This window comes from Mercenaria mercenaria, chromosome 5, assembly GCF_021730395.1.
Source record: "Mercenaria mercenaria strain notata chromosome 5, MADL_Memer_1, whole genome shotgun sequence".
Taxonomy (NCBI): Eukaryota; Metazoa; Mollusca; class Bivalvia; order Venerida; family Veneridae; genus Mercenaria; species Mercenaria mercenaria.
The window spans coordinates 48331815-48349832 of NC_069365.1; the positions used below are offsets into that span (position 1 = coordinate 48331815).

Here is an 18018-nt window from a genome sequence, read left to right on the forward strand (position 1 = left end):
TTCAAGACTTATCATTGATTTCTTGTACAAAAATGGAAAAAGATGAATCTTATAAGCGATTTCTTCATGTTCAAAGTGAATTTACTACCTAAACAGAAGGGATAGAGTTACACGTCTTTAAAAATATTAAGTTACACGCGGTGAAAGTTCTCTAATTTGCTTTTACTCTTAGATTATATATTGTGAATGAAATTTAGGTAGGTTTTATGTCTGCCCTAAGGTTATTTTTAAATGGAAAACAAAATTCAAAACAGAAACACAGCATTCGACCTTATTTTTTCAATGTTGAAGTATGAATTCTGTCTCATTAAATCTGTTTACTTGAGGCACCATTATGATAGAAAAAAAATGATATTGACATTTCTATTTTGTGTTTTATAATTGTTTACCAATAGTTTGATGTTTCTTTTATTAAAATTAAGGGTAAAATGAGTTCTCTGCAAACGTTTTGGATAATGGCTATCACTTTGAAATTTGTCTCTACTTGAGCTTGAGGAGATACCATAAGTTATACAAAATTCATAATAAACGGCATGGTAAAAGTTGTTTAAAAATTGCAAAATAGTGCAAAAAACACGGTTACCTTTCAGAATATACCATGCAAAGGCCATTTTGTAAACATTACTATTAGTGATCTAATACCTTAATACATTTATATATTTGATCAAAATGACCGAAATTTGTTTCCATAGCATCATAAAACAAAATGGTCGATATAGAGTAACGACTCTAGATCTGAAGTATTAACGTGAGAAGCACATTAAATGCTCCAATTCCCTTTAGGCAGATAGAGATAACACGAAGTTCCAGATCAATCATATGTTTTATCATCAATGTCAATGCAATATTAATTTCATTTAAATACACTTCAATATCTAAAATATATTGTGCACTGCATAATGACTGTTTATGTTGCAAAAATTCGGACACTTCGTATCTGAACGGATACTTCGTATCTGAATGCGGTACAATGTTCATCCAACGTTGAAATGTTTTATCATGTGAAACGTATGACTTCAAGGGAGACTGATCTATATAACAGACGCCTGGTTGGCAAGAATACGAAGGAATTCATCGTTTAGCAGTACAAGAGTGAAGTGGTGTGACACGAAACTCAGCACGACCTGGAATATATGATTCGTATACAATAATAAATAATCTAATAAATCTAGAAGTACGATGTGTATTATAATTAATTTTCAGAACTGTCGGATATTGAAATGTTCTTTAAATTAAACGCTAAAAGTAGCATATGTTGAAATATCGGTTACCCCATGTCCCATTCATATTTATAAATTGTCTCAGTATCAAAAGAATAACCTATCTAATACACCATCGTCATAATTATGTATTTTAACAATACGTGTACCAGGGGTAATTGTTTTACTGCATTTAACAGGAAATCATGTTCCATTTCAAACTATTATTTTCAATATTATGTATGACTGAAATGGTGTAAGATTCTGAACATTCACGGACATAGTTTGTAGATAAATAATATGAATCTGTGACAGTTTTCCGTCTACATCGGGAATACTGTTTACTTTTTAAAGATAATGAAAAGCAAACACCTGCTAAATTTAGCAAACACAATTTCAGTTATATAGTCTACACCATCTTGAGACTAAATTCAATTACCCAATGCAGATCTTTACATCCAGACACCCAATAGTGTTATTAGATTCTGTCAGACTCGCTTTTACATGGAAAATTCCATCTATTGGTACTTCGGGGAGATTATATGGCAACTTGGGCACATTGTATTTGTTCTGCAAGACAACAAATTAAATACATGTAAAATTTGTTTACACTGCCAAATTACTCATATTTAAATTTTCTTAAACAGTACTAGTATTAAGTATAAAATAAAATTAAACCTGGATGGCTGTTATTACATTTTGTTTTTCTCAACATTTGTGTTCGGGAGGGGTAAGGGGCTGTATTAAAATGGTCGCTGACATCCAATCACCTGCCCCTCATCGATATGGATTCGAAACCACGCTTGGTGTGTAGACTTCTTCATGTGAGGTAGCTATCTAGCTTGTCTGCGGATGGTTGATGATTTTACCCGGATTCCCGCCTGTGTCTAGTGGCACTTGGGATTTTCTGCCGCCATCATAATCAGGAAATGTCGTAATCGGATCTTAATTGAGTCGCTGGACCCAAAACCCAACAAAAATTAGCATTCCAGTTAGTGACTGTCATTATTATTCATGTTTGTCAACAAAAATGTTGAATCATGATTATTATAAAATACTCCATATTTGTATATTACGGACAGTTGGATTAATCGAGTGTGGTTCAGGTTATATTAAATATATTAATTTAATTTTGAATTCTTTTTATTTCTATTTATCTATTTCATTTTGCTTTATTTAATTATTGTATTATGATTCATTAATTGTTCATAATTTGAAATATAAAAACTAACAAAAAATGTATTTCGCTGTATATTTGATACATTACTTTCTTCATAGTGTTGGGGCTCCGTGGTCGAGTAGTTCGCTGACTTCAAATCACTTGCCCGTCATCGATGTGGGTTCGAGCCTCACTCGGGGCGTTGAATTCTTCATATGAGGAAGCCATCCAGCTGGCTAACGGAAGGCCGGTGGTTTTACCCAGGTGCCCGCCCGTGATGAAATAATGCACGGAGAGGCACCTGGAGTCTTCCTCCACCGTCAAAGCTGGAAATTCGCCATATGACCTAAAATTGTGTCTGTGCGACGTTAAACCTAGCAAAATAAAATAAATAAATTCTTCATAGCGTATGTTAACCCTTACCTTTTTAAAGGGGCATTTACAGTCCATGTGTAGTATTTTGATCAGGTTTTTACATTTCTCTCTATGTTGTTCGAGCACTTTGCATAAGTTTTCTATGTGACAGTATGCAGAAAACGGTTTATAGCTGCAAAGATCTATTGGTGTTCCTTGAGTTGTCAGTGTAAGTTCAAGATCTGCCTTTCAACATGAAAAACAAAACTTCAAAATGCAGTACTAGTCTTAAGATAGTGAAACTTTATTTTCGATTGAAGCTACTGTTCGGTTTTACTAATTCCTGCCCGGCTTTGTAGTTAAAAGAAAGAAGAAAAGAATCAGCTGTTTTTCTCCTGCATATTTATTGCAAAGCAAATAAAAACTCCCAAATATTTTAAAAGTGCCAAATAAATACATACTTGTACATGTTTATCATTACTGAATACCTTTTATCTTGAAAGCATTCTACGAAATACAAACTATTAACGATAGTATTTACCCGAAGTGTATTTGTCGTTCCAATATCCTGTGTCAACTCTGAATCGAAGTCTACATACACATTGCTTCCAGGTTTAACAGGATCCGGCTGAACTGAAAATGAGCTAAAAAAATAAGGAACGGCTGTCTTATTGCAGTTTTCCCACTGGAAATCACCGTGCACCTTACCAACCTGGAAAAATTACGTATGTAAAGGATGAATCTTGTATTGCTTATTTCATTGTATGGGTGAATATGATACGATACGATTTTAAATAAAACTCTTTTAAAACGGTTCAAGTTAGTACAGAATCGTTTGAAAGAAAGTATGTAAACGCATGCTGACAGACATGATTGTCAAGAATGTGATCATATCAATTTTTGTAAATCTTAAACAGTTGAGTGAAGTGATGTTTATTTTTCGCGCGAGTCGTTACATTTTTTTTCTCATGAAAATGTTTAAATCTAAATTAAATTTTAGCGATGATTAAGCTTTGCAAATTAATAAACAGTAAAATTAGCGAAACATTTTTCATCGCGATAACACGCCATGTTTCGAAGCCACAATATTACGCCAGGATTTAGTATCACTAATTCTTTGTCCCCTTCTGAGACAAAAATAATTATTACCATATTGGTTTTTCATGTCTCATTCTAGTCTGGCTACCTAATAAATACCTGCCGTATAACTTCTTAACTAATGTAAATTACTATTTTAAGAGAGTAGTTCCTCTAACACTGATAATAATTGTATAAAATTTGCATAGCCTCTGTAGTTATCTCCTATGAAAAAATCGTGGGAGCCGAGTACAGGCAAGGATCAGTGTTAAGAGTCCAAACATATAGGATAATTATGCTGGACAAACACTACGATGAAACGAAACATATACTTATCCTAATGACTTTTGTTTCGTTTTTAATCAAAGAAGGGAAAACAATCACAGCGTACTGCACTACAACTATTACAACCTTTGATTTACCACAGTGATAAATTAAAGTTCTGAATTATTTGTTGACTAAATTATACCCTCTTGCCTATACTTTATTTGATTCACATAACTATTTCATTCAAAATATATTACACATTAGCGAGTATACTCATACGCTCTTTGTAACGGTTATATTGAACGTAAGTTTAACACATAATGTAAGCTATTCAAAAGAAGTCGATATTAACACCAGATATTTAATCATACGATACAAACTTGTATGCAATAATAGTTTGAAATCGTAAATTATGAATGATAAACTATTACCTCCATTTCTATTACTGCATCTTTACCAAATACTAGTGGTGAAGCAAGAAATAAAAACAAAACGTAATTATCCGTAGATAACATGCTGTTTTAGTCGTTAATAAGTAAGATCTAACAACTGAAACTTTCAACACGGAAGTTTTATAATGTTATTTAAAGATTGACTGAATAAAAAAGACAAACATGAGATTACCGGCGATTGTATTCAAAAAATTTATAGGACATCATAACCACTGGGGATTAATTCAGCAAATGCGTATGGTATGTTTAAGCTATACCTGGTCAATGTGTCTTAGACGATTATTGTTAAAATGTATTTGCGGCTCTCCATAAATCTGCACAACTAGTGTGTAAATTGAAAAAAATGACACTTTAGTAGGTAAAGTAGACTAGCTCCAAGACTCTAACATTTACATTTTTATGATCCAATACAGTGAACCGAGCAAGTCTGCTTCCTAAACATATATGATATGCTGCATGTTATAAGATAAATAAGAAACTATCAACAAAATACAAAGGGTTTTCATATCTAGAGTAAATTCATCTACAGTTCATCATTTTCCATCAGAAAAAGCCACATAAAATACAGTCACACATAAAGTACTCTACATTCCATTGTATTCACTTGCATACACACATATACACAGATGAATGATAAATAAAAAAGAAACACAAGACTGTAAAACACAAGTACAAACATAAATACGGAACACGTCAATGATCAAGGCACAATGTTGGAACGGTCCGCGGCAAAACAATCATTCTGGGCGGAGGAGGGAGTAAACTGAGTTATTGGTGCCAAAGTTCACTCTTAAACCCCTATCATGTTACTACATGTTATCTGCAAGCAAAATTGTACATGTATATGTCATACGAGGCTGAAAAATATGCGTTTACACTAGCATTATGCATTGACTATTCCAGATAATTACAATTTTTAATTAGTTATTTATAGACAATTATATTAACTTCAGCATTGATTAATTTCACGGAAAGTGATTGTGCACAAAGATGGAACTATTTCTTTTAATGTTATTTTCTGATGCATTCTACTTTAATAAATGGTTATATACCCTAAATATTAAATATTGTACCTGGTTGTAACTCCAAAAACCTTCAAAAGCTTCCCGAATGGAAGTATGAGTTTTTAAAACCAGTCTTTTTAGAATGCGTAATATGAAAAGCGCTGCCCTTTCTATTGCTCTTATCAGTTCTTTCCGTGAAAAGGAGTGGTTTCGGTACATTGTGCGCGTAATTGGCTTTAATTAGCGATTTCAGAAAGACGGGTCGCGTAATACGTCTAATACGGTATGCAGACAAAAGTAGTGCCGTCACCCGCTGTGTCGAGCCACATTTGGTTATATTGTTTGAAACCAAAATGGGTGACTCCTCCAGATCACACTGTTTTAGTAATTTAAGTTTGAGAATGATACAGAATACGCCCCAGTTCCAGAAGCGTCCCTGGTTCTTTGTGCGTAAGGTGCAAAGCACCCATACAGAGGACTCTTACTTCAATGTTAGTAATTTTACTTAAATTTAAGTTAGACAGCGTTACCATTGGACCACTGGGTGGTCCACTCTTGGAAATATGCATAAAAACACCTTTGATATGCATTTCATAAACTGGTGTACTCATACGCAGGTAAAATCGTACCTGCGTTCACCAAACGTTTTTTGTTGTTTCATTAACCAAGTACATGTACTTTTGTTTGCATGAATATTCTTTAATTGAACGCATTGAAAAAGGGTCGATTGTGTCCATTAAATTCTGCATTATTCATTCGAATGAAAAGAAATATGATTAATTGAGAATAAAATAAATATAAAAAAGATTATGAAACTATTTGTGTTCTGTATGAGTTTGATTTAAGTTATGGTTCGTGCAGTTTCAAAGTTCAATGTTAATTTGTTGCGTGTTAAATATATCCAATAAAGACACAATGTCTCAATAGGATTTTTTTTTCATCCAGAGACCTCATAGATACGAATGGGTTATGTGAAATAAGGAAGTTAAGTTATACCGGGGTTTAAGCAAGGAAGTTTAATCATTTGCACATGACCTTCGTTTTACATCGCTTGTATCACAATGCACACTTGGTGAATATCGGCTTTTATACTTATTGAACAGGTACGCGGATATAGAATACCGGTTTGGAATGCTTTTTGCTAAGTTGCTTTGCTGCTACTTGCGTTTCGTGTTTTGCTGATAATCTTTAACTTTTTTGCATTTTGCTTTTTTCCGACGGTCATAAGTGTAAATTATTCGAATACGATTAAGTTCTCTTCTAAAATTGAAGACTTCACCTAAGACGGGACAAGGGGGTGAGGAGAGTTGAATATTTCATTATCCCTGATGAACAGGCTCAACAAAACGCAAAACTTAAAGCAAACTGAAAACGGAAATCGAAAAAGAAGCAGCAAAAAAATATATCGCATCGGAATTTCATAAAATGCGGTCGAGCCTATTGCAAAAAAATAATATACCATCCATTTTATATCCTTAAAGCTGCTCGATGTTGATGGCTTTATAGCTATTAGCAGATATGTAGGCAAATAGATGTGTTAGAAAAGCAGAAATGACGAATGTAAAACGCACATAGGAAAAAAGCTGGAAGGAATAACCAAGTGCATGCCGCACCTGGATTGCAAACATACGGGCTATGTATGCAACAACGATGAAAACCGAATAACTATTTCGACACATATTCTCATCATCTTACAAGAGAATGTTTCCTATAAGCACATTTCTTGTATTCTCTGGATTTAAACTGAAGGCAATGCTTCTGGTTTAAATTACTTTACAGTCGCCGGTATCTAGCAATTTACCAATGTTAGTCATTTATTTTTTTCAATTTCATTGTTTTTCTTGGTTTTTCCTGCTCCTTATTGTTTGCTAGTAGTACTATTTTAAAGTTCTGTCTACATTCTAAAATTGAAGTACAAATGTAACAGGTGTATTAGGGAGAAATATTGGCGATAACAGCAATATTGCTAAAGACATGTTTGCGATATGTGGAATATAAAAGAAACAACAAAGATAATTTCTTTACTTCATTTTTGTCAAAATCTAGACTTAAATGGAAGTTGTTTTATTGTGTGGTATATAGTGAAAATGTATGGTAACAGTCATTGTTACAATCAACTTATAATTTCTGATCTTTTAAAGAATTATTTCACATCAAAAGCCGTCTCATATAGTCAGTTTCTGTACTTGCATCATGCCTTTATACAACGTTTGTACGTCTGTATTGTGACGTGTAGTTTCTTAGTGACTTCTTGTCTTACAAGAACTGAAATGAATAACACAGTATATTAAACAAAGCAAACTGGCCATTTAATGAGAAAAGTGACAACTCTGCTATTCTTAGTGTCTGGTCGGTCTTTGATTTAAGCAGTATTTCATCAAATAATGGTATTTGTACTGATGTTATTTGACGTGTCTTGTTAAATTGCTGCCTTGTCTGTATTCTTAATAAAATGTCTAGCAACAGACTTACGTTCTTTGCCCGCTTCGCATGAAAACATTTTATCTACAGTAATGATAGGAATGTGCATTGAAGGGCGCGTGCAGCAAGAAGTTTCATATGGAAGGAAGTCATGGTATGCAAAGGTGGTGTGATTTTACTGATCCCATCTTACGATAAACTTTTCTAAAATCATGGTAAAATATTACAATCTTACCCAATACATATTTGCATTTCCAGGCAGCCTATCTCTTTGCCGGCTTCCGTCATATTAACCTTTGCGTGCAGTACACCGTTGATAATAACTGGTGATGGAGGAACCGGTATAGTTGTGTTTGTTACTTTATAATTGCAAAACAAAAACATTGACGTCACTGCACGTTAACGTGACGTCATTTTAGCATTTAAGCGTGTTTTAACAGAAACAAGCATAATTAGATTAGAAATCAATATGCTATGATATTAAAGCATAAATTGTTCTGCTCGTCGTCAGTTCACAAAATGTAAATACAGATGACCGTTAAAGAATCGGAATATTGTCTAACGACAAGGATAATAACTTTACCTTCTTCAAAGGACATTTATATTTGGTAGTCCTAACGATGCTGCAAACATCCTTGATATGACAATACTTTGTAAATTTACAAACATCTAGGGTGGTACCTTGTGTATGTAGTAAAGCGTCCACATCAACCTGCGGGTATACAAATAAAACTGAATTTTCTGCTTCAGTTTTAAATGCTTATTTTTGCCTTTTATGTGTCTTCAGTGTTGACTTTTTTTCATCTATATCAGAACCGCATATGACTCTTTCATAGATAAAAAAAACAATTCTGAATTTTACAGAAAACGAAGTAAAGGAATATGCTTATATAAATACTTACAAATACATAAGTTCGTTACATCGTGCTTAGATAGAAATGTCACATTTGCGAGTCTGAATAAGTACTGCAGACACATACTGCTAACGAAAGTATATTTTAGCTTTAAATACATTTTTACAGACAAAAAGTCGACATTGAATAATAATGACTTAAGCAAAATAACAGACTTAACTAAAGTAATTACTAAAGGGTTTTCATGAAATGTAGGCCTTCGTCTCTCTCCTGGAATCATAACGAGGCATAAACAATCTGTAAAGCTAACTCTCCACGTTTGTTCTCGGTGCTTCCGAGGGATCTACTTTTCAGATTTTATATTTTTTTTTACCCACAGAAGAAATATGCAAACTATTTTTACTATTATATGAAGAAAATGCCTTTTTAAGATTTCTACCTCGGCAACAAGATGTATTGTCATCAGGGTATATATAACATCGATGACAATCATATCTGTGCTATTGTCTTTTACTTCAGATCGTTAATTGAGATCGTAAACTGATATTGCTAACATATATACTAACATACTCTGGTAAAATATTTTAGCAATGTAGAGTTGTGTTTTTATCATAAATATAAAACAACCGCTGTTTGCTTGAAATAATTAAGCTTTAAGCTGTAAGATGAAATTGTGTAGTTTGTGGGCTGCATTTATCATTACCGCTGTTAATGTTTTCCAATGTTAAATAACAAAATGTTTATATGTTTGGAACATCGTTAACTCTGTTGAACTGCATAACTTGAGAAAATGTCGCTTAATGGCTAGCTCAGTTGTTTTGCCCCCTCCCACACTTTGCAGTTCGTTATTTAACACCTGATGTACTTCCTGCACGTTAATGTACTAGGGAAAGATCTAATTTCAAACCTGGACAGTGCCGGGTGTTCCAATGTCTTTGCTCACTTGTGCTGTGAATGATATTTGGACTTTGGATCCCAATTGAACCTGGTCAGGAATCAATGAGAACGAAGTAAAGTTCAAAGGTAGTGGTGTAGTCGTATTGCAATTATTCCATGAAAACTTAGATGGCCTTTTAGCAATCTAAAATGCAAAATAAAATGCATAAGAATGATATGCCGCTGTGTTCTAATTCAGCGGGTTCGTTCCACACTTGCAAATATTCTCGTAGGTTTTCTGTTAACATATATATCTTTAGACCGAGTCCGTATGTGAACGCTTTAAAGTACATCATATGTCTTACTAAAACCCGTGTATGTTAACAGAAAACAAAACGAAATTATAACTACCATTTGTTTAAAGGTTAACAAATACATTTAGGAATGAAGAGCTCGTTACCATCTCTTCAAACTAAACATTGTAAAGGTAGCTCTGTCACACCCTATAGGGCTCCCTTCGGATATAGCTCCTCTGGGAGTTGTATTCGGAGCACGTGTTCGTATATAGAGTCTTTGGAGATATATTCTCCGTATATACAAGTAGCTCCCTGACTAAAATTGGAGCTATACTCGGAACACCTGTAGCTCTGTTCCGCAAATAGTTCCTCGATCTCTTTATACAACATAGACCACGTAGTTGCTAATTCATTTAAGATAATGAAAAGCACAGTGAAATACAAAATAGTCCGGATCCGCACTATATTTTCAGTGTGTGAAGTTGGCTCTGAGATTGGCTATCGGCATTCACAAAACAAAAAGAATACAGAGCTGGAATGCCGAGCTCGGTAACTGAAATTCATAGTAATAAATGAATGTGGAGCTAGAATGCAAGAGCTCGGCTGTCGGCATTTGATTGTCTAAACCTTGAGATCATGTTCAATGTGTCACGTAGACATTTTTTTCGCATTTACAGAGAAAGTATATGTTTCTACACATAAAAAACTAAAACTAAACCGATAGGATAAGGATGTCCCAATTTGACGCTTTTTCATAAAAGCATTGATGTTTATTCTTCTTTGAAACTACATGAAATTTGTGTTAAATCTGGTGACCAGTTTGTATCACAGTATTTCACATATGATGGCTTAAATATAATGTAAGGGTTGTAACTTAACCACTATTTGCCAGTCAGTACTTGTGTACTCTTGAGGTAATTACTTTATTTCGTCAAGTGCTATAATTGTGAAGTTACTGGTCAGATACAAAAATGAATTCGTCACTTACGCTTACTCAACATCTGTTTCAAATTTGGTGACCCTTTCACATAGTTCAGAAGATACATGTACATGCCTGTTATAGTATTTGTTTGTTTGTTTGTTTGTTTGTTTTGGGTTTAACGCCGTTTTTCAACAGTATCCCAGTTATGTTACGGCGGGCAGTTAACCTAACCAGTGTTCCTGGATTCTGTACCAGTACAAACCTGTTCTCCGCAAGTAACTGCCAACTTCCCCACATGAATCAGAGGTAGAGGACGAATGATTTCGACACAATGTCTATTATCATATCGTCACGGAGGACTGCGTAGATATGCGCTCTCCCTATTGAGCTAATTTAAAGCGGGCGGGCTGTTATAGTATGATCAAGTAATGTCAGTCAAGGACCGCAACTGCCGGACAAGATGCAAAAGATAAAACCAGTGTGCCTATTTTACTTGATGGCTATATTTTTGTAAAGTTTGGTGGCTGTCAATCAAATGGTGCCTATTTTCGGGACGTACGTACCTGCGAACGCTCTCTTTCTTACTCATTCGTATGCACGGACGGAAAAGAGCAAATCAGTATGCATATCAGGCTTCTCCATGGTCAAAATAAAACTCTTACCACACTGTCATAGCATTTTAATCCATGTAAAGGGGGTCATATTCGGATTTGCACATGGGGTCTATATCCGAAGGGTATGACATTGCTCTTTTTTTGCCTCTCGACGTTCTAGGTTCCAAACCTCACTTTTCGTCTAGAATTCTATCATATGAGGAAGTTATCAAGCGGTTGGAGGTTCTACCCACTGGCACCAGAACAGAAAGAAAATGCCTCTGTTACATAATAGCAACCCCGTAGGTATTCTATAAGAACCATGGTCATGAAGGGGAAAATATACTTACCCGTTTCAATCGCGCATTTCATACCTAAAGCACGCATTTCGGTAAATGTGTACTATGGATATCAAACATGTGGTAATTTATCTTCCATTGAGTACCGGTCACATATCTTCAATACATCTTATCTTAGAAAAACAACGCGTAGTTTATAGTTATTTCAACGTTACACAAAAAACTTGCTTGAACTTCCCTGGTGAAGTTCCGTTCTAGATTACAAAACCATTTTGATTGGCTAATGTGAAAATATTTGTCTATCGTTATTTTACTACACGTGTTCGCTAAAATGTGAAAATGCAGCATAAATGTGCAAAATGAATAAAATATACAGAACAGATATAGACCAATGTACGATTTCAAATTGAAGACCATATACAAGATGAATTTCATTCATCATTTCGGGTTTTATTGTAAAAATGTGTTGTTTTTTTAAATTCTGTTTTTGTTTGTTTACATTTCGCCAAACATGTGCACACTGCCGTGACCTCTAGACCGGATGTTCATTAGGGAAGGTCAAGCAAGTTTTTTCTGTAACGTTGACGAAAGCATAAAATATGTTGATAATCTCAGCAATATGGAATATTGAGACAATGTGACTGGTGCACGATGGAAGATAAATTATCGCATGTTCAATATACTAGGTACCCATTCACCGAATTGCGCGTTTAAGTTGAGAAATTTACGATTGAAACGGGTTAGTATATTTTCCCGTTCATGACCATGGTTCTTATAGAATACCTATGGGTAGAGTATAATATGTACAAAGGCATTTTCTTTCTGGTCTGGCGCCAGTGGTTATACCCAGTTGCCAAACCGCGACTGAAACAATGTTGGGCAAGGCACCTGGAGCAGTTTCCTCTACCTTCAAAAACGTCAAACGCAACCAAAAATGAGCCGCGCCATGAGAATCCATGCTGTTCGCTAACAGTTTCTCTAATTGCTATAGATCGAAAGACAGGAGAAAAATCAACATACCATCATTTCATGGACATGATCTCCTATCACAATTCTGAATGCAACAAGAAAAAAACAAAACCATAATGCAGACGACTCCATGTTGTTTTCACAGGCACCTTTTCACATATGATAATCGAAACCTTCAACACGGCGGTTTCTGTCCGGCTATCATTATATCACGGAAACAATTCTATTGCAGTGTCCAGTTTATAGCTGTTAAAGAACGGGTACGAGTACGTATTGTTACATCGAATAAAATTATCATAACAAGCACGCAAGAAGGCAATTTGGTAAATGTGCTAATGATTAACAAAATACGTTTTGTCAAGTATAACCATTTTGAAATCTACAAGTTTATTTTAAAAATAATAAACATGTGCCTATATTTTATCTGTTGATAAAATATGGACAGGAGTTCGGATGTGTAATAATTTAAAAAAAATCCCGACTGCATAGCACGAGTTATTTAATTGTTCGCATTCGAACGACTGTCCATATTTCATTAACTGATAAAATTATTGGAACATTTTTAATTTTCTAAAATTCTAGCAACGCTTATAATTTGCATTTTACAGTACTAAATTTTCAGCTCGGTAGGTTATTCGGGCCATATGCTGTTACAATTTATCCAGGTTTGTAAACCTTGCATCAGTAACGGAATCTTCCGATATTTGCTTCTTTGAAGTATCTACAAGCTAGTAATCTGGTAAACTATTCATGGGTAGATGTTTCAACTAAAGGAAATGCAGAGCTTTTTTTTTTTTTAAATCTGATCCAGTGTTAAGTTGTATTTTATGTCCTATCTTTATTACGTCATACTTTTATGTCAGATTCAATCAAGCAGAGTCTTCTAAAATGTGGTTTGGTTGAGTTCTATACGTTCTATACCTTCAGAAGATCTTTTCAGAGATTTTGTATTTTTCGATGTCACTGCTGAATCCTAACTACATGTTAGCATAATCCTTCGTAGAGATCAAAACTTGTTTACGGCCGCCCACATTTATAAGTCAGTAAGACTATTATTCTAATAATGCTTTTGAAATGTTGTTTTACTATCTTTTGGCATAGGAATAATTTATATATAATGGAGGAAACTAGTTTCTAGCATGAAAATCAGTGATTTTCTAGTATTTGAAACTATTTATTACGCAACCATTATATCATTCCACTTATGTACAGGTTTTCTGACGGAACGGCCCATATATAGAGAATAATAGGTTAGTGCCGTAGATGAGAAAGTTTATCTGGCGAGGTGGAGGAGGTTATCGGGTGAGCCGAAGGCGAACCTGATAACGTCCGGAACCGAGCCAGATAAACTTTCTCCATCTTAGGCACTAACCTATTATTCTATTTATCTTGTCATTACTTCATTTTCCGATATTTGGCAATTTATTTTACCAAAATTAGTGTGCGAAAACCGTTTTAATGACGTCATATTCGTAATGACGTCACTTATATAATGACGTAATCACCGACACAGTAATGTGGTTACAATTAAAAAATCGCAATAACTTCTTTGTTTTTGAATAAAAACTCATTATTTGACCATTCATTTTCTTAGTTCGGACATTTCCAACACAATGATGATGGTTTCGTTGCAAAATTTCTTATGACAACAATATCGATCAATAGGTCACATGATCAACTGACCGTATATCACTGGTCACATGATCAACTGACGGTATATCAAGAAAGATATACGGTACCCTGATATCGGGTCGAAAATACTGCAAGTGACAGGATAAATTTCAGTATAATAAATATCAATAGCGTTGCGCTATCAACAGCGGTAGATTTAGCTTTATTTGGTTCGCAAGTGATTCTGCCTTTGCGACCAGTGCAGACCAAGATCAGCTGTGCAAGCTGATCATGGTCTGCACTGTTCGCTATTCGGTCAGTAAATTTTCAGTGAACACACCTTCAAATAATAAATGGAATGGAATAAATATATTACAACAGTCGCATATAAAAGCTATTTTGGTTTGTTTACGTCTAACGGATAAAGCAGCAAGCCTGATTTACTGGCTGAACTATTAAATTAAATGTAGGTTTCTTTCACGAAGATTGATATCCTTATGTACAACACCAACATAGCCATGATGCAAAGCTGGAGATGTTATGTATCTCACGTAAGTAAGGTCACTCAATGTTCAGCCTTATATTCTTTTCAATTCAGCTCCCACTTGTTTCGGTCATTCATTGTGCAGAAACATTTTTGCTTAAAATTGTATAAACACGTGACAAAATAAAAAGCAAATGGTTCGGAAACTTTACATGCACAAATGACCAAGTGCATGTGACTTTTCTAAACTTTTAGATGTACACAAGTATGTAAAGTATTAAAAAGTTGGAGATATAACAGACAGAATTGTCAAGTATCATATCGATCCCGTGAAAGAGTTACAAGTCGGGAATAGTGAATTCTGTTTGGGAATTGTGCTTTTTCGTTTCTCAAAGGGACAACAACTTCCTAGAATGACGAATTTCAAAAACTAAAAAGAGTGAATTCATTTGTTATTTTTCCAATATCTTGTGAAATGACTGAAAATATTTTCTCGACATTCAACAATTGCATTTATAAAACAATATGTCGCTGATAACATTTCAACTTTTCAACAAAAACAGTTTGAAAACTGAAACTGTAACTCGTTTATTTGATTAAATGCCTATTTCTATACAAGTATACATTCAATTCAATTGCGTTATACAAGTATTTTCAAAACACAAAAATGTCACTACAAATCACCATGATACTCACAAAATACAATAAAAATATGTATATTACGTAAAAAGTGTATATAAATCCAAATTTTTATTAAAGGAAAGAACAAATATACAGCTGACAGAGTTCCACGAACCACAATTTACTCAATTGTTGTGTTTTAAAATAAAGCATAAAATATCTAAAATGAACTGTTTATAGATTTATGTTAAAACATCTAAGGACTAGGGCCTATATTTTTAAATGAAACAACAGAGCATCCGTGTGTGGTTCCCTCAGATCTCATACCTTGTCTACTGGGACAATCTCAGTCAAACAGACTGGATGCATTTCCAACAGTAAAACGGTAATTCTAATCTGACCTTGGTTATGAAAGGTAAACAGTGCAACTCGTAGAAAGGTCGTAAAAGGCCTGCTTAGCACTGTCAAAGCCTTATTTACTGTTGTACCAAAGAGTACAATATTCCAAATGTGAAATCACCTCGTATAAGTTTATTAAATTTTAATACTTTAACCCCTTTTTGAAAAGTCACAATAATACACTAAAATGTCTCGAATCTACGAACTAGTGATAAAGGTTATGACGCCTGAAAATGACACCAGAAACAGCATAATATCGTTGTCATATCCTATTGAAAACTTTAATTTGATATTTGTATGACTGTTAGCCATTTTCTAAAAAAGTGTCAAAATCTACCCCTTGACAATTCGATTTGTTATTAACTACATTTTGACCTAAATAAATGTTTAATTGAATAAAGTATTGTCAGTAATATTTATGATAGTGGCCAAAGAGAAAATGGCGAGTACAAATACGAAACGATAAGAAATAAAAAGATGTTTTCTGACTAAACTCAGAAATTCATACACATGCCCCGTGTTCACAAACATTTTAAGTCTCAGCTGAGTTTGATAATGAAACTTTATTTGTCATTTGTATCTAAATATCATGTTTAAAACTAAATTTTAAGTTTATAACTATTTTCAAGTGGCTATTTGGTATTGATGGTCAGTCTCAGTTGGAATTTAACCTTGAAGTTTTCGTAAAACTGATATTAAAATTTTAAACTCAAACTCAGCTGAGACCGAAAAATGTTTTGTGAACACGGGGCCAGGTCTAAGAGATTCAACGGAAAACACTAGTTACAGTCAAACACATGTACAGTGCTTCTTAAAAACTGAAAAAGAAGTGCTTAATATACATTGTAGGATTTCTCGAGAAATGTGCCAACTTCCTTGCATATTCACTACTGGATGCACATACCATTAAACATGGTTTAAAACCCTGTAAAATACCCATTAAAATAGGAAAAACCGTTAATTAACCCCATTAATTCTTGCATCACTTTATTTAACAGGTTTCACAATATTAATGGGTTACATGTTAAAATACCATTAAAACACCCATTTATTACCATGAATCATGCCATTAAAAATAAGTTTGGTAGCTAAAAAAGTTAATGGCTTTGAAAAAATGTGAAATTCTGTATATTTTGAATTTAACAGGATTATTCATGGCCCTTAAAAATTGATTTAATGATCATTAAATGTTTAGGTTCTGTACGATTTCATTTAACAGTAAACTTAATGGCCCTTAACAGCAATGTGATGCCCATTAAATCCTTCAAATGTGATTCTTGTATTTGCTTTTTTTGGTTTTTGGCTTGTACTCCCATTGAATGCTAATAATTCCAGTCCGATATTGTTCTAAAATGGACTTTAATCACAATAAATACATACTGTGCACACATTATCTATAATTTATCATGATGTTATATTTAGTTGCATTTAAGTTAATTCCCCTTGATGCAGTTACGCCATTGTTTTTCAAATGTTTGCCAAATTGTGTTCGTACAAAAAATCGGATTTATTTCAATGAAAGTCGGATGAAAACATATTAATTTATTTGATAACATTAGTCTACATTATTTTGGTAAAGGTAAATATGTACTGATGCATGCCACTTTTCTGTTTTATTTGTTTTTCCTGTCTAAATAATTAGCATTTGTATAAGAAAAAGGGTGGGGTAAGGAATTTACATTATAAAATGTGCTCAGACCCGTTTAGATTTTCAAATTAATTTTCCAGTCCTTGAGTAGAAACTAAGGTTTATAGAGAAGTGCACAGTACACATGATTGTGAAGATTTACAGTCTGACTTAAATTCATTTGGGGCATGGGCAGATCAATCGCTTCTTCGTTCCGATAAATCAAAGAGTGTGGTACGCTTGATTGGGGAGGGGGGAGCTTGTGATGCAATCCCTCAAATATTTGCTCTTAGCTGTTTAAGTGCATGCACCAGAGCACAAAGTACTGAAGTAGAGCTAAGTTGTAATTGCCCATTGTGCGCTGACATTGTCATCAACAGTTGCTTTTTGAATACACCTGATGCCTAATGTCTGTACCAATAAAAACTTGGTCAGAATGTTGGTCAATATTATAATGTTGAATAGTTAAAACTACCCACATGGTCACTTGATCTATTAAACCGGTACCTGTAAACCTTTCTCAGTACAAAACAA

General features: G+C 34.1%; 1 protein-coding gene across 2 annotated transcripts; it reads right to left on the bottom strand.

Annotated features, from left to right (window-relative positions):
* Positions 1-811: 811 nt before the first annotated feature.
* Positions 812-12939, bottom strand: LOC123557120 (ganglioside GM2 activator-like). 2 transcript variants are annotated; one of them, XM_053543450.1, is made up of 6 exons: positions 12794-12939; positions 9695-9868; positions 8517-8645; positions 3254-3424; positions 2782-2958; positions 812-1769 (listed from the first exon to the last, which is right to left on the bottom strand). In XM_053543450.1, the coding sequence occupies exons 1-6, from the start codon at positions 12872-12874 to the stop codon at positions 1635-1637; spliced, it is 867 nt and encodes a 288-aa protein (XP_053399425.1). In that variant the 5' UTR covers positions 12875-12939; the 3' UTR covers positions 812-1634. The 2 variants fall into 2 exon arrangements, with proteins under 2 accessions (XP_053399425.1, XP_053399426.1); XM_053543451.1 differs by lacking the exon at positions 9695-9868 and having other exon boundaries at positions 12794-12889.
* Between the last annotated feature and the right edge of the window lie 5079 nt (positions 12940-18018).

Coding starts and splice junctions, on each gene's coding strand:
- LOC123557120 (XM_053543450.1), bottom strand. CDS start 12,874: ATGGAGTCGTCTGCATTATGGTTTTGTTTTTTTCTTGTTGCATTCAGA. Junction 9,869..12,793: donor ATCATGTCCATGAAATGATG/GTATGTTGATTT, acceptor TTTGCATTTTAG/ATTGCTAAAAGGCCATCTAA. Junction 1,770..2,781: donor GTAAATGCCCCTTTAAAAAG/GTAAGGGTTAAC, acceptor GTTGTCTTGCAG/AACAAATACAATGTGCCCAA.